The sequence below is a fragment of the Schistocerca nitens genome, chromosome 4 (genome assembly GCF_023898315.1).
Source record: "Schistocerca nitens isolate TAMUIC-IGC-003100 chromosome 4, iqSchNite1.1, whole genome shotgun sequence".
Lineage (NCBI taxonomy): Eukaryota > Metazoa > Arthropoda > Insecta > Orthoptera > Acrididae > Schistocerca > Schistocerca nitens.
The window spans coordinates 550,046,916-550,071,895 of NC_064617.1; the positions used below are offsets into that span (position 1 = coordinate 550,046,916).

At 37.7% G+C, this 24,980-nt stretch overlaps 1 protein-coding gene across 1 annotated transcript in view; it reads left to right on the forward strand.

Moving 5' to 3' along the window:
- Window positions 1–24,980, forward strand: part of LOC126253588 (aspartate aminotransferase, cytoplasmic-like) — a 77,094-nt gene that overhangs the window by 37,342 nt on the left and 14,772 nt on the right. Inside the window, exons 3-5 of the mRNA XM_049955021.1 lie at window positions 3,181–3,289; window positions 3,796–4,013; window positions 11,071–11,221. Coding sequence (XP_049810978.1) covers window positions 3,181–3,289; window positions 3,796–4,013; window positions 11,071–11,221 — 478 coding nt within the window. The remainder of the gene's footprint in view (window positions 1–3,180; window positions 3,290–3,795; window positions 4,014–11,070; window positions 11,222–24,980) is intronic.

Consider the following 24,980-nt stretch of genomic DNA (forward strand, 5'->3'; position numbering starts at 1 on the left):
ATTTGTCTAAAATTGTAATAGTGAAATTTGCAGCTAAACTTTATACAACTGAAATATGGACGTGAGAATGATAACAAATGTGCAACTAAGTGGAAAGACTATCACCACAGCATAATTATAATAATGAAGCATCATCTTTATGTAAGTACAGATATATTTTCGACAAATGCTGCTTTCCACTTGTATCTGTTCAGCCACCAGCAAATATTTTTTTTGTATTTATACAGTGATCTTCAGCAATATATGGTAAACATGTACATGAATGTATAAATACCGGAGGATGGGCACAAGCCCGAAATCGGTCATATGACGAATAAATAATCTTTTATTGTGACTGGTAATGGAAATTTTTCTACACCCTAAAAAGGAACAGTCACGGAGTTCAACAGCATCCACTATGGATAAAATTCACTTTACGTAATATGTATATGCAGAGTTACGTACTACTTTCTCTTATTCTCCTTTTTGATTAACGGCCCTCGGTCTTTGCCGTTTAATGGGATGCCATTCAATAAGTCTCTGTAGGTGGATATCTTGTTCATTTTTGGTTTCGTAACCGTAAAAAGTACTAATATCTCCAGCTTCTCTTCTTTTTGCAATTTATTGAAGCATTGCCGGCCGCCGTGGACGAGTGGTTCTAGGCGTTTCAGTCCGGAAGCACGCGGCTGCTACGGTCGCAGGTTCGAATCCTGCCTCGGGCATGGATGTGTGTGATGTCCTTAGGTTAGTTAGGTTTAAGTAGTTCTAAGTCTAGGGGACTGATGATCTCAGATGTTAAGTCCCAAGGTGCTTAGAGCCATTTTTGAAGCATTGTCGTTTGCACCTAACACAAACACATAATTTACCTAGGTAAAATCGTTTCAGACATCAATTAAGTAATCATAACTTCAGCATTAGTAATCACTCGAATCCCTTTTATGGAAGTGGCTCTGAGCACTATGGGACTTAACATCTGTGCTCATCAGTCCCCTAGAACTTAGAACTACTTAAACCTAACTAACCTAAGGACATCACGCACATCCATGCCCGAGGCAGGATTCGAACCTGCGACCGTAGCAGTCGCGCGGTTCCGGACTGCGCGCCTAGAACAGCTAGACCACCGAGGCCGGCTTTTATGGAAGTGATATGGTTGGACAGATAATATTTAGGTGAAAATGATAATTTCTGTCATACCAGCATGGAGATCTGATACTTTTCAGAGGAACTCCATTTCTTGCATAGCCCGTATATGCAGTACCCTTAAACCTTGATCGCTTTACTTTCTTCCAGACATAATTTTCTTCTTTGCGTTGACGTTTCTTTCCTGCCATAACTTCCTTATCCATAATGAAAATACGTTTGTGAACTCAGCAGGAAAACGATATGCACAGCACAACAACGACATACGATATATCATCAACAATACTCAATATCCACGCAAACAAAACAAAAAAGCACGCCAATCTTGACATCTGAAAAATACCAGCTTTTCTGGCGCTGATAGACGTTCCGTGTTGAAACGCACTAACTGCAGGACTAAGCTCCTTTCAACATGGAATGACTAATCTGACGACTGTGTTAAAGGCACTTGCGATGGCAGAACAAGGTTCCTTTCAACACCAGAACATGCATCTTTCTTATTAGAACGCAATATCACGCTAAAATGAATTTGTCAAAAATGTGGACTTAGTGCCTTTCAACAACGAGCGATTCAGTTTCTGTTCATGGAAAATCTTCAAAATTTTTAGCACATGTTCCTTAGATTGTAATGGAAGATTTAACTGAAAAAGTAGGGCAAAAACCAAAGGGCGATCCTTCAGTGTGTATTTTGGGATGTGGCGCCACAAATGGCAGAGGTCATGCTTTTGTAAAGTTTGCCAAGTCCAGCAACGTGTCTGACCCTTCACACAGAAAGAAACATACAGAGAATGGAATACATAAATATCAAACAAATCAAAAAAGTGGCCTCTACTGTATTTTACCAGAGAATAAAGACATTGCACAAGATATGGCAGCCCTAAACCACTTCTGAATTCATCATAGACTTGTAAGAGTCACAATTAAAAACAAATAAATAAAAACATAAAATCCTATTTTGAATGACCTTCTAGAGGTTCTTTGGGACAAACTTCAGTTTGCCAGCTTGCTCTTCTGACATAACTCAATGTGATGGCACCTACCATTCCCACCACTCCGATTACAACTAAGAGCAATAGTCTATGTAAATCACACTCAAACTATAGAGTAATGACATAAGGCGCTAATGTGCTATGATAACCACTTGAATGCTATTGTGTTTGTGTAAAAAATGCACTCTATCTTTTGGGTAGGATATAAATATCAGTAAAGGGAGTGTATGTGAAAGAAGCAAACATGTAACTGCAGCAGGAAATATCCCTGCTCTTAGTGAGATTATATTTTAAATATAAATATGCTAGAATGTTACTAGTATAATAAGCCACTTTAACATATGGATACTGCTCCACATGTGAAGTCTAGACAATTATTCACTCACAGTACCTTGAGACACTCCAAAGGTTACTGCTATGCATAGTGATGAGTGTCCCACACAAATAGTGAACTGCATTCTTTCTCTCTCCCTATCTATCAGACACCAATTGTGCCCATACAATAAAGAGTTTGTAGGAGAGAGGCAAGGCCTGTTGGTATGGACTATGTTTAATATTTTGGAAGACAAATTGTGATTTGTAAGTTGTCATAAAAAAAAGATTCAGTATCAACCCTGTTAAAAATCTGCATAATACTGACTTTTAAATAATTTTCTTGAAAGAAAAACATCTGTCTACACTATTTTTTTCCTTTCCCTAGAAGCAATTGGAGGGAGGGGGGGGGGGCAGAGCTGAGCAGGCCCTCCCTTCCCCTTGCACCTGAAAATGGGTGCCCTTGTCCACCACCACAACCACCTTTAGGTCACAGTGATGTGTCTCTCTCCCTCTCTGTAAAAGAAAATAGATAATCCTCAGTTTATTACTTTATTTGACTGGGCTGACAATGTTTCTGTTGAACAACTTTATAACAGTACTTGACGTCTCTTAAGAACAAGATGGCTAATTGTAGCACCATGTGCACATAAAAACTATCTAAATCATGGACCTGTTAGTGAAATGCTTGATAATAGTTGTTTACCTGTCAGTTGTTTAGATATTACATGGGTAACTTTAATTGCATGAATATTTACAGGTCTTTGGCATTCAGAGTCTGAGTGGAGCAGGCAGTGTTCGAATAGCATTTGAATTTCTCTGCAAAGTAATGAAGTACAAGACTGTGTTCATACCACTTGAGACATGGGGTAGGTGTTACTTATAAGGCTACCTTTATTTATTAATGTAAAAACTGCATTTACATCTATTTTCAAACATCCTTTGCAGAATATGTGCACAAAGAAGAACAAAGTTGTCAAGTTTCTTTAGAATATTTCCTAAAATTTGCAATTCTTCTTGTTGCAGATTGCTTTTATTATTCAACTTTGTGAAAAATGGATATTAATGCTTATTTAATGAGGCAGTGTTGTTCTAGCTTACTTTAAATCTCTCACCAAACAGAAGAAGTGTTGAGTTGTTAGAGTTGTTAACAGACACACACAAAAGAGACCAAAAACTTCTAGCTTTGCCCCTTCATGTATAAGCATGTTTTCATTCTATTCTCTTTTGTACGTGCCTGTTGATGACTCAAAACTTCTGCTATTTGCTTAGTGATGTCTATTCCTAAGTTATTTACATTATGCTACAATTTCCCCCAATATATTAATTTGACATCTGAAAGTAATAATACAGAATTACTGTTTCCATTTTTCAGAGAACCACTACCGGCTTGTTACACATGGTGGATTTTCTGATGTTAGGGAGTATAGGTACTGGAACACACAGACCAGAAAACTCGACTTTGAAGGTCTGATTGAAGATCTTTCAGCTGCACCTGCAGACTCTGTAATTGTGTTGCATCCCTGTGCACACAATCCAACTGGCTGTGACCCATCACATGAGCAGTGGGAAAGGATTGCTGACATTATTGAGGTACATAAATCACAAAACATTTGTACTACATGTATCCCAATGAAACCAGGGACTAAATGTAAAATTAATTTTTTCTTTGAAATACATAAACAAAGCTGAATAGCATAAAGGTATGCTTGCTTGTAACTGCAAAAGGATTTTTTGTTTCTTTTCTAAGTTCAAGTTTCAAGAACACTGTATGTGACTGTAACTCATAGCTAATTGTTTTCAGAGGCTTAGTTTAATAATTTAGCAGCTGAATCTCACATGGTCAACTTTTATTGATTTTTATCATTGTCAGGGATGTGAATGACCTATTTTTATTTATTTATTTAACCTAATCACTTTAGGATCTTCAAATCCTCTCTTACATTAGACCGTGGTTTCACACACACAGTATTTTTTTACATCACAGTTGTCTACAAAATAACACTAATTTTAATACAGCAAATAGTAATAAAATAGCATTAACAGTTAAAAATGTTTTGAATGTTTGTAGAGACAATGTGAATAAATAGTATTGGCTAAGAACTAATGATGTTAATGTCAGTATTTCTCCTGCTGCTGTTGCCTCTAATAGTAATAGTGATAATGATGATAGTGACTGATACAAAAATATTTATAAATGTACAAAATTGATATTTTTTGATAAAGCAGATTCTGAGGGAGAGAAATTTATTTAGTCTGCACCAGCTAGTAGCACCATCAAATGAGAAAAAAATCTAGTTTGAAAGAAGGAAGTAATTAGGTAATGAATGTGTGCAGGACAAAGGTAGACATTATTGAAGCTTCAGTAAATATTTCATTATCTATGTTCTGAAACTGAAGATGTTTTTCAGCTCTCTCATATAATAAGGGAGGTTATTCCAGAGTGATGTTTCTGTTGTTGGAAATGACTCTGAGAGAATGGTTGAGTGATGGAATAGGAGATAAAGGATTTTTCTCTGGAGCAACGAGTGCTTCTTCCATGTAGTTCAGACTAGGGAATTACTGACGAGGGGAGTTATGAGGTACAGTGAACACTGTTAAGGCAGTAGAGGAGTCAGACTACATTCAGCCAGGATAGGTGTGCATGTTGTTGTTGTTGTGGTCTTCAGTCCTGAGACTGGTTTGATGCAGCTCTCCATGCTATTCTATCCTGTGCAAGCTTCTTCATCTCACAGTACCTACTGCAACCTACATTCTTTTGAATCTGCTTAGTGTATTCATCTCTTGGTCTCCCTCTACGATTTTTACCCTCCACGCTGCCCTCCAATACTAAATTTGTGATCCCTTGATGCCTCAGAACATGTCCTACCAACTGATCCCTTCTTCTAGTCAAATTGTGCCACAAACTCCTCTTCTCCCCAATCCTATTCAGTACCTCCTCATTAGTTATGTGATCTACCCATCTAATCTTCAGCATTCTTCTGTAGCACCACATTTCAAAAGCTTCTATTCTCTTCTTGCCCAAACTAGTTATCATCCATGTTTCACTTCCATACATGGCTACACTCCATACAAATACTTTCAGAAATGACTTCCTCACACTTAAATCTATATTCGATGTTAACAAATTTCTCTTCTTCAGAAACGCTTTCCTTGCCATTGCCAGTCTACATTTTATATCCTCTCTACTTCAACCATCATCAGTTATTTTGCTCCCCAAATAGCAACACTCCTTTACTGCTTTAAGTGTCTCATTTCCTAATCTAATTCCCTCAGCATCACCCAACTTAATTCGACTACATTCCATTATCCTCGTTTTGCTTTTGTTGATGTTCATCTTATATCCTCCTTTTAAGACACTGTCCATTCCGTTCAACTGCTCTTCCAAGTCATTCACTGTCTCTGACAGAATTACAATGTCATCGGCGAACCTCAAAGTTTTTATTTCTTCCCCATGGATTTTAATACCTACTCCAAACTTTTCTTTCGTTTCCTTTTCTGCTTGCTCAGTATACAGATTGAATAGCATTGGGGAGAGGCTACAACCCTGTCTCACTCCCTTCCCAACCACTGCTTCCCTTTCATGTCCCACGACTCTTATAACTGCCATGTGGTTTCTGTACAAATTGTAAATAGCCTTTTGCTCCCTGTATTTTACTCCTGCCACCTTCAGAATTTGAAAGAGAGTATTCCAGTCAACATTGTCAAAAGCTTTCTCTAAGTCTACAAATGCTAGAAATGTAGGTTTGCCTTTCCTTAATCTATTTTCTAAGATAAGTCGTAGGGTCAGTATTGCCTCACGTGTTCCAACATTTCTACGGGATCCAAACTGATTTTCGCTGAGGTCGGCTTCTACCAGTTTTTCCATTCGTCTGTAAATAATTCGCGTTAGTATTTTGCAGCTGTGACTTATTAAACTGATAGTTCAGTAATTTTCACATCTGTCAATGCCTGCTTTCTTTGGGATTGGAATTATTATATTCTTCTTGAAGTCTGAGGATATTTCGCCTGTCTCATACATTTTGCTCACCAGATGGTAGAGTTTTGTCAGGACGGGCTCTCCCAAGGCTGTCAGTAGTTCTAATGGAATGTTGTCAACTCCCGAGGCCTTGTTTCGACTCAGGTCTTTCAGTGCTCTGTCAAACTCTTCACGCAGTATCATATCTCCCATGTCATCTTTATCTACATCCTCTTCCATTTCCATAATATTGTCCTCAAGTACATCGCCCTTGTATAGACCCTCTATATACTCTTTCCACCTTTCTGCTTTCCCTTCTTTGCTTAGAACTGGGTTTCCATTGGAGCTCTTGATATTCATACAAGTGGCTCTCTTTTCTCCAAAGGTCTCTTTAATTTTCCTGTAGGCAGTATCTATCTTACCTCTAGTGAGATAAGCCTCTATATGCTTACATTTGTCCTCTAGCCATGCCTGCTTAGCCATTTTGCACTTCCTGTCGTTTGTATTCCTTTTTGCATGGTTCATTTACTGCATTTTTATATTTTCTCCTTTCATCAATTAAATTCAATATTTCCTCTGTCACCCAAGGATTTCTATTAGCCCTCGCATTTTTACCTACTTGATCCTCTGCTGCCTTCACTACTTCATCTCTCAAAGCTACCCATTCTTCTTCTACTGTATTTCTTTCCCCCATTCTTGTCAATTGTTCCCTTAAGCTGTCCCTGAAACTTTGTGCAACCTCTGGTTTAGTCAGTTTATCCAGGTCCCATCTCCTTAAATTCCCACCTTTTAGCAGTTTCTTCAGTTTTAATCTACAGTTCATAACCAATAGATTGTGGTCAGAGTCCACATCTGCCCCTGGAAATGTCTTACAATTTAAAACCTGGTTCCTAAATCTCTGTCTTACCATTATATAATCTATCTGATACCTTCTAGTATCTCCAGGCTTCTTCCAGGTATACAACCTTCTTCGATGATTCTTGAACCAAGTGTTAGCTATGATTAAGTTATGCTCTGTGCAAAATTCTACCACACGCCTTCCTCTTTCATTTCTCTCCCCCAGTCCATGTTCACCTACTATGTTTTCTTGTTTCCCTTTTCCTACTGTAGAATTCCAGTCACCCATGACTATTAAATTTTCGTCTCCCTTCACTATCTGAATAATTTCTTTTATTTCATCATACATTTCTTCAATTTCGTCATCATCTGCAGAGCTAGTTGGCATATAGACTTGTACTACAGTCATAGGCATGGGCTTCGTGTCTATCTTGGCCACAACAATGCGTTCGCTGTGCTGTTTGTAGTAGCTTACCCGCATTCCTATTGTTTTATTCATTATTAAACCTACTCCTGCATTACCCCTATTTGATTATTTATATCCCTGTATTCACCTGACCAAAAGTCTTGTTCCTCCTGCCACCGAACTTCACTAATTCCCACTATATCCAATTTTAACCTACACATTTCCCTTTTTAAATTTTCTAACCTACCTGCCCGATTAAGGGATTTGACATTCCAGGCTCCGATCCGTAGAACGCCAGTTTTCTTTCTCCTGATAACGACGTCCTCCTTAGTAGTCCCCGCCCGGAGATCCGAATGGGGGAATATTTTACCTCCGGAATATTTTACCCAAGAGGACGCCATCATCATTTATCCATACAGTAAAGCTGCATGCCCTTGGGAAAAATTACGGCCGTAGTTCCCCCTTGCTTTCAGCCGTTCGCAGTACCAGCACAGCAAGGCCGTTTTGGTTAGTGCTACAAGGCCAGATCAGTCAATCATCCAGACTGTTGCCCCTGCAACTACTGAAAAGGCTGCTGCCCCTCTTCAGGAACCACACGTTTGTCTGGCCTGTCAACAGATACCCCTCCATTGTGGTTGCACCTACGGTACGGCTATCTGTATCACTGAGGCACGCAAGCCTCCCTACCAACGTCAAGGTCCATGGTTCAGGGGTGGGGGGGTGGGGGTGGGGGTGGGGGGTGGGGGGTGCATATGATGGTGAAATTTGATCAAAGGGTCAAATGTGACAGAAATTTCAAGCCCAGATGTTCCAGGCAATATGAGCTTTTCTGAAAAAGACCTTGCAGGATAACGTTGCTGTAATTGAAAGTATAAGGCCTGTAAAAGTTTCCTTTCCAATTCAAAAGCGAAGAGCTTTATATATATTTCTTTGGGGGTAAGGAGAGATGCTTGTCTATTGTTGCTATATGCTAAATATGCTAAATCCAGTTTAGATTTTCATCTATTATTGATCCCAGACTTTTGCTGAGGGAGAGAAGTTGATATTTGTTCCATTTAGGATTAAATGTGGTATAGATTCCTGACATATTATACTCATGAGCCTAGAATGACCAAACAGGGCTGCTCGAATTTTAGATGGGTTGAATTTTAACCCTATGTTCCGTGTCCACATGCTTAGCACACAGAGGTCAGTACTGAAATTCTCGATGCCATTTTTCAAGTTTATTCATTTTGCACTTAAGATACAATTGCAAGTTATCAGGATACAAATGATATGCACAGGACAAAACTAATGACACATCATTGACATAAATGAAAAGAGTATAGGGCCTAGTACCTAACCCTTGGGGATGTCTGATGCTACCTGTCCCCAATATGATTTTGTAGTTCTGAACAAGATGCAATGCTGGCTAAATGTCAGGTATGAGTGGAACCATTGCACTTGACTTAGTAACAAATTTAGGCTGCTAAGTTTGGCAAGCAAAATGTTGAACATGACAGTGTGAAAGGGGTTTCTGAAGTCTAAGAAGCACATGTCAGTTGCCTCATGTGCATCCATGCCAAGCTTCAGGTCACCTGTTACCTTTATTAAGGCAGATGTTGTGCTGAGATGGTCACGCAAATCTGATTGGTGTTCTTCTACTAGATCATTGGCAGTTAGGTAGTTTTTTAACTGGCCATAGACTAAGGTACTGGACAGTGCCAGAAGAATGGAAATAAACTGACAGTCAAAGGCTTCTGTGGAAATGCAATTTCTAGGCATGCTTGAGGGAAAATATCTGTGGTTAAGAAGTGGTTGATGATAACTGTTGTAGTGGGCAATAGTGGGTCAATAGTACGCTTCAACATCTGAACTATGATGGCACAGTGTCCAACAGATGCTGATCTGATATGCCTGATAGATTTTTTAATGGTTTTGCATGAAACATGCTTTAGACAGAATTTTTGTGATGACCGTTATTAATGCCCATGACGTGATCAATAAGACAAAGTTTCCTTTGTGGTTCAATTGAAATGGTAGGTAGTATGAAGTACTGATTCAGTTCTTCAGCTGGGACAATGGTATCAGCTGCAGCTTTGACTTTACCTATTTCAAGATCATGCAGGTTTTTCCATTGTGCAACTGGTCTCTGTCCGTTGTTGGATAATTTCTTGCACCTCAATTGCAAATTCAGATAAATTAATGTGTTTGAAGCCTCTATGTGTAGTCATTTATGGCTTCTTCCTGGGACATTCTAGTGAATACACCAGGTGCAGATATTGATGAGGCACAAATTATTCTGTTCGAGGATTTCATTGTAATTCTACATATGAGGGTGTGACTACTGGTTGTGTGATGGGCAGACACAAATTCAAATAGTGCTAAAAAAAAAAAAAAAAATGTTTGAAGAAAATAGCAAACAGTTAAATTTCACTCTGGGAGGACTGTTGTATAGAGAATTTATGTTGATGTTACCAGCTGTAATTATATGCTTAAATGTCTGAGACTTGACAAGGAAGTTTTGAATGAGGCAAACCCGCCTATTTTAGGAGGTTGTACAGGACACATATTTGGCACTTTCTGTTAGGGGTTTGTTCTCTATAAATCTTCATTACCTTTGTATGTGTTTAGAAAGGTAGGTGATAAATCAGAGTGTAAGTGTGCACCTACTTCAGCTCTTCATTTGTTACGTCATGCCTTAGAACTAGTGGAAAGTCTTGCTTTGAGCCAGGTCTCCAATGAAATATTACATGGATGGCTGTCTTGGAATATATGATGGTGCTCATAGAGATGAGCTGGCAGATGTTGGACATTTGCATGTACAACATGGAGCTTGGCACATTCAGGTGTAACTCGTGCAAGGACACTGCTGGTGGATACTTCTGATTCAGTCAGTGCTTGCAACATCATGGAGCATAAGGAATGTGTTGATATGGGAGAATTCCAGGAAGCAAAGGAGATTCAGCTAGTTTCTGGTAGAAGGAAGGTTTTGTGGCCAAGGTCAGCAGTGTTTGCATCAGTCATGGGATAACAGAGTGGTGATAGGAAATGGAACTCTTGCTGAAAAGGCCTAGAATAATCTGCAGGTAATAGTATTAAAAGCAAAACAGTCAGAATAAAAAGAGAGTGTACTATTAATAACACTAACAATGAGTGACAGCAGTGATAGAGTAATGGACAAATTAATAAGAAACAATAAAAAAGCAATTGGTACTGAGGTAAGGCACAAATATTAAGAAAAGATAATATTTAATTTACATTATACAAAAAAAAAAAAAACAAAAAAAACCACAATTGTAATGTGGTCTGTCTAGCTTAGAACCTTCTCTTCTGTTGTTGTCTGTTGCAATCTATAGCTTCCATGATCAAGATAGCAGATTTAAGTGTTTGTATTACTTCTGCACATTTTTTGCTGCAGTAACTGTCAAGGCCATGAAATTAATTAGCCACTGAAATTACTTTTCCAGGAACGAAGGCTGTTCCCATTTTTTGACATAGCCTATCAGGGACTAGCTTCTGGAGATATTGATGAAGATGCCTGGGCTGTCAGACGCTTCGCTGAAAGAGGCATTGAATTTTTCTCTGCACAGTCTTTTTCTAAGAACTGTGGGTTATACGGTAAGTTATACCAGTTTCTAACTTTACTGCTGACACATCAGTTTGAAATATTTCTTAGATACAGATATACTGAGCAAAATGCATGTTCTATACTTCCTCATTTATCTGAAGCTGTCAGTGCAATCAGATGAATGAATGAATGAAGGTGAACACACTCATAACAGTTTTTCAGTTTTTACAGTGGTTGCATCTATGCATAAATGAATGCTTAAAAAAATAAAAACTTGACTAATGAAATTATGAAAGCCAATAACAATAGAAAGGTCACAATAAATTACTGTTTCAATTGAACTGAAGTTCAAATTTGTGACTGGTACTTTACGCTTTAGGTACCCGGTAAATCAATACGACACTAGTAGCCCCAGTCTGACCTCATCTTCAAGATGTACACAAATACTGAAAATACAAATTCCCAAAATTATTATTTCTTTTCAGAGCACCATATGTTTATCACTGCATGATTCTGTCATACTAAATAATGATACCTATATTTTTGACACATTTTTCATTCATTTTATGCCTGTTGATTGTCATTCTCTAACTATGTTCTGCCTGAAACCAATCCCTGAGCTTCTCTCACTTGATGACTGTGCAGTATTGTTTAAATTATCTCGGTTGCGGGAGACCCATAAAAGATTTCAGAAGGAGACATGGCTAAGGACAAGCAGTCATTGTACCAATAAGCTGAAGGTTTTGAGGAAGCTTTCAAAGAGGAAAACTGCCCTCCCAATTTTGTCCTCACTGAGTATCAACTGTGGTCTTGCACAGGTGATTGTTGGGCCTAAGAGTGTGCTTGAGCTGGTTCTATGGCTGCCTCTTTTGTGGATGTTGTCTTGCATTGCAGTTATTCATCTAATAAAGAGATTGCTATCTCACATCAGGATGTAAATAAGCAATTTTTGAAAATACAATGTTTGAAATTGTAATGTAGCATTTTGTTCACATCACTATGTGTTACCTGTCATCCTGATCCCATCCTGGCGTAGGACATCACAGTGCTAAAACACATACCTTATGCCCTGAAGAATTTCCCCCTCTGTCTTGCACTACCACTTATGACTGGAGTGATTTAATTGCATTCTCCACCAGCACGTTGACTACCTGTTGCCATATCCTTAAATGAGGAATTTCCCCAACACTGTTCTTCACATCCCTCCCAAAGTGGTGTTTTAGCATCCTCTCAACCAACATAATGTACTTATACATTTCTGTGTCACTCCGGCTCCCACCTCTGACTGACTGGTCATATTCCTGTGGAAGATAGAGACACAAGACCTGTCCCAAACATTTGGAAAATGTTTTCTATTCCAGTCTTATCAAGGGCATTTTATACCTTACAAATGGCAAAATGTGAAAGCAGCTAGATTGTATACCGAGTTGGCAACAACTACTATGCAGTATTCTACACAAACATGACCATGAACAAACTAGCCATCCAGATAAACAGCTGTGACCACATGTGTGTGCAAAAGGCAACTAGAAGACTAAGTTGTAAAGAATGCTGCACAATATAATGTGATTGAGTTGAGTGGCTCCTCAAACCATTAGATTCTAACTTATCTTCCCAACAAAAGCATTTCTGTGCTGTGAAAGTGGGAACTCAAGCTGCAAAATACCCGTTGTTCCCACAAATTGCATGGCCGTAGAGTCCACTAGCCCTTGTCCTTCATTTACCTCCTTCCCCCTCTACCAACACACCACCAACAAAGCCTGATAACTATAATAGCTCCTCACTCCCCCATTATTTTTCTAATCATCCTTAGCCCACTGTTTGCAAACTTTTTGTATCACTTACTTCTACTGGTAACATTTATTTATTTATTTATTTATTTATTAATCCGTGGAACAATAAATATTGTATGGATGTCATCAGATTACAACACATGAGCACACATTTACATTTACAATTAAACAGGTTTCTCATATTTTGTGTAGTTTTTGTAACTAGTCATACACATATTTATAATTACATAATATTTTGGTGATAATGTCATATGTTGCTAATAATCTACATCTATGTTAAATATTCTTTTATAGTATAACAACTTTTACTTACTAAAAAGGTTTTAAGCTTTTGTCTGAAAGTGAGGGGCTCATTTATTTCTTTAATTTTTTGTGGTAATTTGTTGTACAGTTTTATCCCATTGTAAAATATACTTTTTTGCGTTTTTGCCTTGTTCTTTCTATCTAGATGGAGGTGGTGACAAGCTCTTGTTTCATGGTCATGTATTAGGCTGTTTGTGTTGTACATGTTGAGATTTTTGTTAATGAACATTATGTCCTGAAAGATATATTCACAAGAAACAGTTAGAATTCCTAGCTTTCTAAATAATTCTAGACAGTGGGCCCTGTTGTTGCTATTTGTTATTATCCTTATGGCTCTGTTTTGTACTTTGAACACAGTTTGTATGTTACTGGCACTTGTTCCCCAAAACATGATCCCATAGCTGAGGACTGAGTGTAGATATCCGTAATATGTTATTTTAAGACAGGTATTATTGCATACCGGTGCGAGGATTCTAAGAGCATAGCATGCTGTGGATAATTTCTTTGCCAAAATGTTGACATGGTTTGTCCATTTCAGTTGGCTGTCTACATTCATCCCTAAGAATTTGGTACTTGTTACACATTCTAATTCATTATTATTAACTTTTATTCTAGTGGCATTGTGTTTTTTGTTCAATTGGAAGTTAATATAGTTAGTTTTCTTTACATTTAGGGTTACTTTATTTTTTAATGACCAGTTGTGGACATCATTGAGAGCCTCGTTTGCTCTTTCTGACAGTTGTGTTGGATTTTCACCTGTTATTACTATGTTGCTGTCATCAGCAAAAAGTATTTTTTCGCCATGTCTGATACTTTGTGGGAAGTCGTTAATGTATATAAGAAACAATATTGGGCCTAATACACTTCCCTGTGGGACACCTATATTCACATTTTCTGGGTCAGACAGGTGTTTTATAAGGGAATTATTTGAAACTTGTGATATCTCAACTCGTTGAACTCTGTTTTCCAAGTATGATTTGAACCACTTCTTTGTCACACCTCTTATTCCTATTTGCCCTAATTTATGAAGTAAGATTTTGTGGTCAACTGTATCAAAGGCCTTGGAAAAGTCTAAAAAGATACCACTTACATTTTCACCTTTGTCCAGTGCTTCTAAAATTACTTTAGTGAACTGTGCTATAGCATATTGTGTGCCTTTTCCGGACCTAAAACCAAATTGGTCATTGGAAAGAAGATTATATTTATTCAGGTAATTTAGCAGTCTCTTTTTGACTAGTATTTCTATTATTTTAGAAATGATAGACAGTATAGAGATCGGCCTGTAGTTCTCTACATTTTCCACATCTCCGTTTTTAAGGATAGATATAACTTTTGCTCGTTTTAGGTACTCTGGAAAGTACCCAGATTCGAAAGATTCATTAATTATGTCTGTTAATGGGCCCTTTATGGAGTCTATACAATCTTTAATTATGCATACTGGGATTTCATCAAGTCATACTGAAGTTCTATTTTTTAGTTGGTGTACTACTAGTGCTACTTCCCTTTCTGTAGTTGGCAAGAGCACCATTGAGTTTGTTGGCTGGTTCTGAGTAGGTAAATCATATGTATCTGAAAATTTCTGCTGTAATTTTTTTGCAATACTACTGAAATATGAGTTTACAAAATCAGCTAATTTTTTTAGGGTTACCTACTGGTACATCTTTGTTTTTAATATGTGAATTGAGGTCCTTTTTAGCAGAGTTAGATGTTTCCTGTTTGACGATGACCCAGGCTGCTTTGCTCTTGTTTTCAGCTTCAAGTAATATTTTGTTGTTTGAAAGTTTTTTTGTGACTAGCAACACCTTTCTGTAAATTTTCCTGTACTTTTTGTAGGATTGCAGAACTTCTGGGTTAGATTGATTATTTTTTATGGAGTTGAGATATCTAAGAGTTTTTGAGGATTTTTTGATACCTGATTTCTCTTTGTAGTTTTAATTCGATAAAGAGTTTTGGGAAACATCTCTTCAAATCTGAGTTTAAAAATTGACATGAACTTGATAAATTTCTGATTTGCATTGGTTTCTGCATAGACTTCCTTCCAATCTTCATATTCTAGCTGGGATTTAAACTGATGCAGGACTGATTTGGAAAACATTTTTTTGTATGTACAAAGTTTAGGAGGAGTTTCTACATGAATGTTAGTTTTTAAGATATGGCAGAGGTGGTCTGCTAGGCCCAGGTTTTGGACAACAATATGACATTTTTTACTATCAATATCTGTAGCTACATGATCTATAGATGAGGAGGATTCTTTCGTTATTCTAGTTGGACAATTAACAAGGGAGGATATTCCATAACAGCTTAGAATATTCACATATATGTTGCTAGCCTTATCAGGCTTCATCATATTAATGTTTAAGTCATCACAGATAATTACATTTGCTTTTGGTCCAGAAACCTTGTCTAAGCTTTGATTCAGTTTTGAGAAGAATATATCAATGTCTCCACTGGGAGAGCGGTACACACAAAATATGACTAATTTTTTTGCTATGCCAGGTCCTATTATTTCAATAGCGGAAAGTTCGAAATGTTTGTCCTCACCTAGATCTAAAAGATCATATCTTACTTTAAATGACATACCTTTTTTTACATAGATACATGAACCTCCACCATTCATTGAGATTCTGCTATAGTAACATGCAAGGTCAAACGAGGCTAATGCAATGTGTTCAATTTGCTTCCCTTTGCACCAGTGTTCAGTGATACACACAATTTGGCTATCAAATTTTTCCAATTCTACTTCTAGCTGTTGTGCTTTGTTCTTTATGGCTTGAATGTTTTGGTGAAACGCTGTTAGGCATTTGTTTTCACTTATCTTGGTGGCGCCTTTCCCTTTAGACGTGATGCTAAAAAATCCTTTAGATGAGCTCGTGGCATGGTTATTCTTCTGTTGATGACAGTGGAGGTGAGTCTGTTGCCGGTTTGACTTGGAAGTTGGTGTATCTGAAGGTATCTGCCTTATGTTAGTCTTGTAACTGAGGCCGGGTACCAAAAATCCTGCAGAGTTGAAAGTTTCCTGGTTCTTGTGCTTCTTCTGTTTGCTTCTGTTACTGCTGATGATGGTGAAGCTGGTGAAAAGTCTTTCACTGTTGGAGACTGAGGAGCGGCCAATACTGATAAAAGGTCATTGCCTGTTGGCACATCAGGCATTTTTTTCTTGTTAATGATGCAGTTGCGTAGTATGTAGCTGCTTCTGCTGAAGCTGCTTTGGAAACTTCTGTCCTAGTTGAATCATTTATCTCAGCTGTTTTTGAAGAAAGTGGAGATTCTAGTGCTGGACCTGTTGTCAGTGATTCAGTTTCATTTTCTTGTTGGAAATTTTCAGTTGCTGTGTTTGCTGGTGGAATTGGTATGGTCGTGCTATTCTTGTCCTTAACTGCCTTCACTGCATTAAGGATTTCTCGACTAATGAATGATTTTCCGAGTTTATTTCCGTGAAGCCCATGCCTTGTAAAATGACTTCTCTCTGCGGCTGGTACGTACGTCCACATATGTGGCATTTGGGAGGCTTCGGCAGATTTTCTCAAATTTCCTATTAGTAACTGTGATTTCTTTGTTGACACAGGATTCTTCTATAAGATCATGTCTTTGTTGGATACTGGCAATGAAGAAATTAACATCTGTAATTTTCTGTAATGTACTTCTTAGAGCTCTTGTGGCGAGTTTGCCCTCGTTCCTATAAACATCATTAGCACCTCCTATTATTAGACAGTTGCTTCCCAGTTTCAAAGAATGTTCACAGTCTTTTAAAACTTCGCGCAAAGGGGCACCCGGTTTCGTTATTCCACTAACCTTGAATATAGTTTGCATGTTACACAAAATGTCTGAAAGTATGAAAATATCTTCTTTTTTCTTCTTACCTGTATTGGTAGATATCTTGTTTGCATGATAAGTATGTTCCATGTATTTTCTGGTATTTCCTTTCTTGTTATTACAGGACTTCGTAGGCCTACTGAAATGATTTGTGGTCGCTGCATTTGATGAAAGTACTTCCTTTCTTTGGCTCTTTTCACATATTTCATATTCATCACACGTTAAAAATTCAAACTTATTTACTTGTGGGAGATGAAAGATGTATTCGTTACGATTAACACGACAAAACTTTTTAGGCCTAATAAAGTTACCGTTTTGTTCGTTTACAACCGTTTCACTACCCTTGGAATGGTCTATCACTTCTTCCAGCTTCTGTACACTATCTATCACTGATTCAAGCTTCTCTACATATAGTTTAGCTAACATAAGATCATATTTTAATGAAGAAGTCGTGCATTCTTCTTCGCATTCCGTTTGTAAACACACGATATGACGATAGTTACAGTGCACATTTCCACAGTCACAGGTCATGTTTTTTTCCTCTAAGACATTTAAACATTGACGATGGATCCATTTCTGTGACCACGAGCATAATTTAACACCATATTTCACCTTCTTACTGCATTTTACACACACAGGATTTAAAAACTCGTAATTTTCCGCGGATCGGTTTATTAGTACATCTACACGCGCTGCCATTTTCCCATACTCCCACATTTTGTGTTCTTCCCATATTCTCCCTTTTTCTTTCTTTATTCCTGTCTTAGAGAAGTACTAACCTGCATATTATATCCCATCTTGAAATTTCCATCCATGAATAGGTAGTTTTGCATTTTTTTTAGTGAGGGTGCAATGTATACTTCAGGTTTAATAGCATAAGCTTCTTCAGATTTGCCAAAAAAAGTGAAAAGTTGTTATTTCACGAGTGATTTGCACTCTTGTACCTTGTTAATGTTTTCACTTTACATAGAATCTCAAGTAACTGACATCATGATGGCACCATCATACCAATCATGAATAAATCGAGCACTGTTAGGCAAAACTTTAACTGTGCCATAAAAATGAAACACAAACACAATAAAGAGTAACAGCCCACACACAATACATCCGACACTCTCCCTCCATAGCAACAGCATCTGTCAGCTAACAAATCTGATAACTACTCCGACTTACTAACTTAGGTAAAGATGTGGTGAAATAAATCTCCATTTGCATCCAAATCAACTTCCAGACTTTGCAAAGCACTAAAATTGCAGTGTCATGTATCAGAGTTAGTTTGCATTCTGTTCATGTATGTTGCACAGGAATGCATTCAAGCATATTATCTCTTCAGTCCCTTTACAAGTGACACACAGGTGATTGTAGGAATTATTAGAGTCATCACTGATTCTTGAAACTTTGTAAGTAGGTTTTCATAGAATAATTGGTGTCCATCTCAGTGTCTGCCATTTCAAGTTTCTCATCATTTCCAAGCCTTCCTACAAAGAGTGAAACCTATGACTATTTGTGCTGCCCTTCTTATTATACATTCAATATCACCTTTTAGTCATATTTAGTAAGAGTTTCACACACTGCATTTTCCCAGTATACAGCCTGTGATCTGAGTTTAGCTACAAGCTTTACCTACACTTGAGCCTAAGTGATTGTTCTTGTTCACTTTCCCACAAATTGTTACACCCAAGTATTCACATGTGTATGCTGATTTCAGGTATGTCTCACTGATAATATAGTTGTAGGCCACTACTTTTCTGCATTTTGTGAAATGCATAGTGTTACATTTCTGAACATACGAATCAAATTTACAAGTTTTACTCAACTTTTAAAACTTAATGTCAGAACACACTTTCCTGTCAATAACATGCTGCAACCTTCCTACCAAGACATCCTCCGTCCCATGAAAAATTTTATAACAATGAAAATAATCAATTATTGATAGTATAATGTAACTGGAAAGATAAAAAAAAATATCTACTCACCAAGCAATGGCAGGGGAACACACACAAAAAAGGATTTAACTTTTACAATTGGCTCCTTATTCTGTAGAATAGTTGGAGGGGAAGTATGAGGGTTGAAGGGATGTCAAAAATGTTTGTAAGTGGTGTAAAGAGTTTGCAACTGGTAGGACCGAAATTCACGATGAACAAAGGAGCAAGACACCGCCAATTTCTGAGGAGACAGTGTTGGAGGTTGAGCAAAGCATGCATGAAGATTGGTGGATCACCCTCGATGATCTCTGCATGTTGGTTCCTGAGGTTTTCTGAAGCACTGCTCACAGAATTTTATCGGAAACATTGAACTACCGGAAGGTGTGCACAAAATGGGGGCCATGCATGCTGACTAAGGACCACATGTGGCAATGATTTGATGCTTCCCGCGCATTTCTTCACCGCCTTGCAGCCGAACAGGACAACTTTCTGGACTCACTTGTCATGGGTGACAAAACCTGTGCATACCACTTTACATCTGAGAAAGAAGAGGTTCATAACTTTCTGAACAGCATGGCGGTGAGCTGGTATGAGATGAGCATACAAAAACTGCCACAGCATCTAAAAAAATGCATCAGCAGAAATGGTGATTATGTCAAAAAATAGCTAAATGTTCAAGCTGTAAACTGATGTAAACCATTGTAGAAATAAACAGATCTATCTACTTATAAAAAAATAGGAGCCTTACTTTTGAGATTACCCTCATATGTTTGCCTACTCTTTTCCCTAGAAACTAAAAATTAATTATTTCCAACTTACTAAAGCAACTTAAAACTGATGTAGATTTTCATCTAAGACAGCTCCCTTGAGAAATCTTGCTCTGTGTTGATGTAAAATGAAAGCACACTGTTAAACATCAAGAGGATGAATGCACTGTTAATCATACTCTTCTAGCCAATGACAGATCTCAATAATACTGAAGCTTTTGCAACAAATGATAGACAATGAGTGTTAACGTGTATCACATTTTTTGTTGCTTCTGAAATTATGGACAGTTTACATGTGCAAGGAAGAAGATAAGTAAACATAAAGTGTAATTCTAACAAACAGAAAGAAATCAGAAGTTATAGGAAACTTAGGAAAGGGTGAATGTGCAGTACAACTTTCTCAAGGTTATGGGAGTGAATACGAACACAGAAAGACGTAAGGGGGGGGGGGGGGGAGGGAAATAAAATAAAATAAAATAAAATGCTCTTAAATATTGCAACAAAAGCTGATAGCCAAGCCAGATTGTCACAGTGTAAGTGGCTGAAAACTTCAGTTTGTATGAAACCTATTGAAACACTGAACTTGTGGTTACAGTTGAAGAGAGTACAAGAAGTTTCCATATCGTGCTCAATGTTAATAGACTTCGCACGAGATTTATATGAAACATGGAAGTTCAAGGAAAGTTTAGTGCTTGTTAAGGGTGGCAGACAGGACTTAAAATATCACTATGAGATTTGAGAAATTGTTCTTTGGGGAGGAAAACTACATGCTAACAAAAATTCACCTGATACCATTTGCAATGAATTCTTCCATAATATTGAACGAAAGAACTTTCTCTTGGAACCGATTGACAACACTGATGAAACTGGACTGTTTTGGATGAGCAAGCCCACAAAAAATTTAGCCTCTCAGACTGAAGTGCAGGCTGATTATGAATTATACCTGCAGTCTCAGTTCCACACTGACCTGGATTACTGGGAGCTTCCTGTGTGGAGTTTACAACTGAGGATAGAACAGATTATGTTTCTTGGGGCACTTGGTTTTAAAAAACACACAGTATTTCATGACCTATGCACACATTGTGATATGATCAGTGAAAGATAACACATAAAAGACTCAAGCAACCTGTTTGAATTTAAAATAAAATGTCAAACTTAAATTTTTGAAGCAAATTTATCTAACATGCATGATCTCTCTCAAATCAAAACTTGGCTTATATAAGTAAACAATTATGTGAAATAAATGGGTTATACACTTAGCTGGTTTTGTGACAACTTTGAAACAAATATCTTAAATATTAATACCTTAGCAGCAGTTTATCCACATAAAAGCAATAGAAATCATGGAACACCAACAGATCATATCTCCTACTTGTGGTGGCTAATGATACAAAATCTAGTGCATGATGTAACAGAACATAAGATAAAAGCAAAATAAACTGAATTAGCTATTAGAAATCTTCGTACATCACCAAATGATGTAGATGCATGCTCACTGATATGTTTTTGGTGTTGCCAGATATGTCAAAGGCTCCTTTTTTAATTGATAAAAACATTCTCTTCACATGCCTCCCTCCCTTCCTCTTCTTTTTCCCTGTTCCTGATGTAACTATGATAGTTGCCTATCTTACTCCAGGCATAACTGGTAGCATCAGGCTCCGTACTTTGTGAAAGCAGATTGCAGTATAGATCTTTGTCACTATTACCAGTGAAATCTCCAGTGAGTACCACCTGTGCAGTTTTCTGCTAGTCATTTAGCTCCTGTGGCATAAATTGGAAACATTTTTCCTGATTGCACACTGCTTTTGGAATCATGGTGTGAACAATGGCCTTGTTAATCTCCAAATCTTCTGATATTAATCCCAGAGACAATCATCAACTTTATACTAGCCTTTGTCATGTATGATTGGTATTATCTGTTAGAGTTTGTTGACATTTGACTTCAATATTATTCATAATTAACAGTTTCCTTTTTTGCTATTGAAGCATTTGAACAAACCACAGATACCTTTTTTACTTGCAGAAACTGTTGTATCCATGCACCATTATTGCGTGGATTCTATTGCTACTTTAATAACTTTTTATTCGACTTTAAGATTTATGCAAATGAAAGTAGAGTTCACAAATACATTTGTCAAGCTGTAATAGACAAAGGCACTTCAATTTAGTGTAGTGAATACAATATGGCTCTCGACCGATGCTGGTGGTTATGGGGTAGGTCCAGCCCTAGTACAAATTCAGAAAGGTACTGAATATGTGATAGCTTATGCTTTCAGTGTATTTTTCAAGTCTGAGATGAATTACTGTACCACAGAGAAAGCTTGCCTTGCAGTTTCTGTTTCTGTCTGTGTTTATCCAGTAAACCATTACAGTTGTGATGGACCACCATCCTCTATGCTTTCTGACAATCCTGAATGCTCCATAAGCTGAACTGATGAAAAGGGCACTGAAACTTCAGTAGTATGACACCACAGTGGAAAAAAGATGCAAATACATGAATATCAACTGCCATTCAAGTAATCCCTTAGCATAACACTGCAGCACTATGAAATTTCAGCCACTGCTCCATTAAATGATATTGCTGCTGAACAGAAAGGAGATCCAGCACTACTGAAAGCCATAGAAGTCTTGAAGAAAGAAGAACAAAATGAAGGAGAATTCCAGTTAATAAATGGAACACTGAGTAAGAGGATATATGTCCTGATGGGTCTGCAATGGTTACTTGTCATTCAAGCTCATCTATGGCCAGTTTTCCCAAAGATTGTCCATGATGCTCCAACATCTGATCACCTGGGATTTAGAAGGTTTTAAATAGAATCAGACACAGGGAACAATGGCCACATCACTACTGGTCCATTAAGACAATATGTGAGCCACTGTAATGAATGGCAGTGGTGGAAACATTTTGTGCAGTTACCTCTAGGGCATCTGGTACCATTTCCACCTGTTGCAGTACCATTCCACTGAACTGGAATTTACCTCTTGGGCATGCTCCTGATAGTGACAAAACAGAAAGTGATGGATAGTATTCTACACTTTACTACTACATCACTAGCTGCACTGACTGCTATAGTCCTGGAAATAGCAAAGTTCTCTAAACATAATTTTGAAACATGTAGAACACTATGTGTTGGTCTCGGACTGTAGAAAAGTTTTACAGAGGTTAGTACAGAGATAATTTCCCAGTTTGACACCATGTACAGGATCACAGCTATCTGCCACACCCAGATGCATGAACTCACAAAATGTTTTAATAAGATATTGATAGATATCTCTCAACATATGCTGAATCAAACAAGGAGACTGGGGTAACATTTACATATAACACCATGAAGAATGATTCTACAAGCTTCACACTGTTCTCTCTGCTCCGCAGTCATGAGGCCGCTATGGCAGTTGATACACTGTTCCTATTTGAACTGCATGATACTCAGGATCAGTACCTGAAACTCCTCATTATAGTGACAAGAAAATACAGATGGCTCATATATGGACCCTTGACACCTAGGAAAAGAACTGAGGATGCTATAATCTGAGTACTGGGCAGTGAGACACAGCCCAGGAGATTTGTTATGGATTTCTACACCTATGCAAAAAGTGGGATTATCAGAAACTTTACTGAAGTGGTACTTCTGCACATATTATATTGTGCTTGTTGGACATTACATATGAAGTTGAAGATTATGACCATTCATCAAGAAGGTAAAAGTGCAGAGATGTTGTCCATGTCTTTCTTATGAAGATATACTAAAATCCTGAGATGCAGATCAGAGATGGAGGACTTGTTATTCAAGGAAACTGAAGACCCACTTGACAGTCACAAAGCTTTGGTGGAGGACCTTCAATGCTCACAGCAGTGAAGAGAGTGACAACATGAGCAGAATGCAAGGGTATACCAGTGCTGCCATATAGAGGACCATCAACAACATCTAGATCCAGAATGATATAGGCAGCACCTTTGAGAAATTCTGAAACAGTGGGTCACTATTTCTCAACGAGAGTGAGCAATGCCACAAACTATGTTGCATGCCTTATGGAGTGGTGGTTAGTGTCACAGGCTGGTGAGCTACAGGGCACCATTTCAAAACCTACCAGCAGCAATTGGTATCTATTGTTTCTGAAATCTTCTCAAAAGTTCTTATGTTTGTGATGTTTGTATCTTCTGCAATATTTGACATTCATATGAAGAGCAGAACTCTCCATTCAGGAGTTCAGTTCTGTTCTGTCTGCACAATGATATTTGTAATAAACATGATTTCAGTGCAATGTGTTGTACTTCGTTGAATACCTTGCTATCGGATTTATGATGTGACAATACTGTGTAAAGCAGATTACCACACATAGTGCATAATCTTTTTTAAGTATCTTGGAATTGTTGCACTCACTTCCCAATATGCTTACTCCTTTGTGGTTTATGGTGTTGACAATAGAAATCAGCTCCAGATGAACTATGATATACACAATCACAACACAACCTCCTTCTACAGAGTTCAAAATGAAGTTATGCACTCTAGTGGGAAGATATGCAACACACTCCCATCCAACATAAAGTAAGAAATTGGAAATATGTACCAATTCAAAAGAAAATTAAGCACATTCCTCATTAACCACTCTTTTTACACATTATCTTCGTATCTAGATTTAGGTACTGAAATGTTCTGTTAATACATGGCAAGTGTCAGTAAAGCTGCATGTACTGCAAATAGGACTCAGTGTTTGTAGTAGCAGGAAAATATTTTCTTTGAAAAATACCACTGTAATCAAGTAAATCTTAAGCCACTAACAGCAGATAAACAGTAGCTGTATAGTATAACTGAAAAGGCAGCAGCTTTCCTTCTAAGTTATTCAGCTAAAATACAATGGGTTCTGATTAAAGGGTAGTGTGGGCAGGGGCTGGGAGCTTCATGTACAGTGTAACATGAAAACTGAGAATCTCCAAATTGGCAAAATTACAAGATATGTTTAACACAGGATGCTTTCTAGTTGCTTCCAAGCAGACTTGAGCATGTGGTTGAGGTTGTGGCTTGAATGCCTGCATGGAACATTCCTGCTAGGTAAAGGCACCAATTCTCAGGCTTGACAGTACCTGCTGTCAGCAAGATATCAGACACAGCTCAAGAGTTCAGAGGTATTACCAGAAAACTACAGGATGGAAACTGAAGACACTCCACTAAAAAAAAAAAAAAAAAAAAAAAAAAAAAAAAAAAA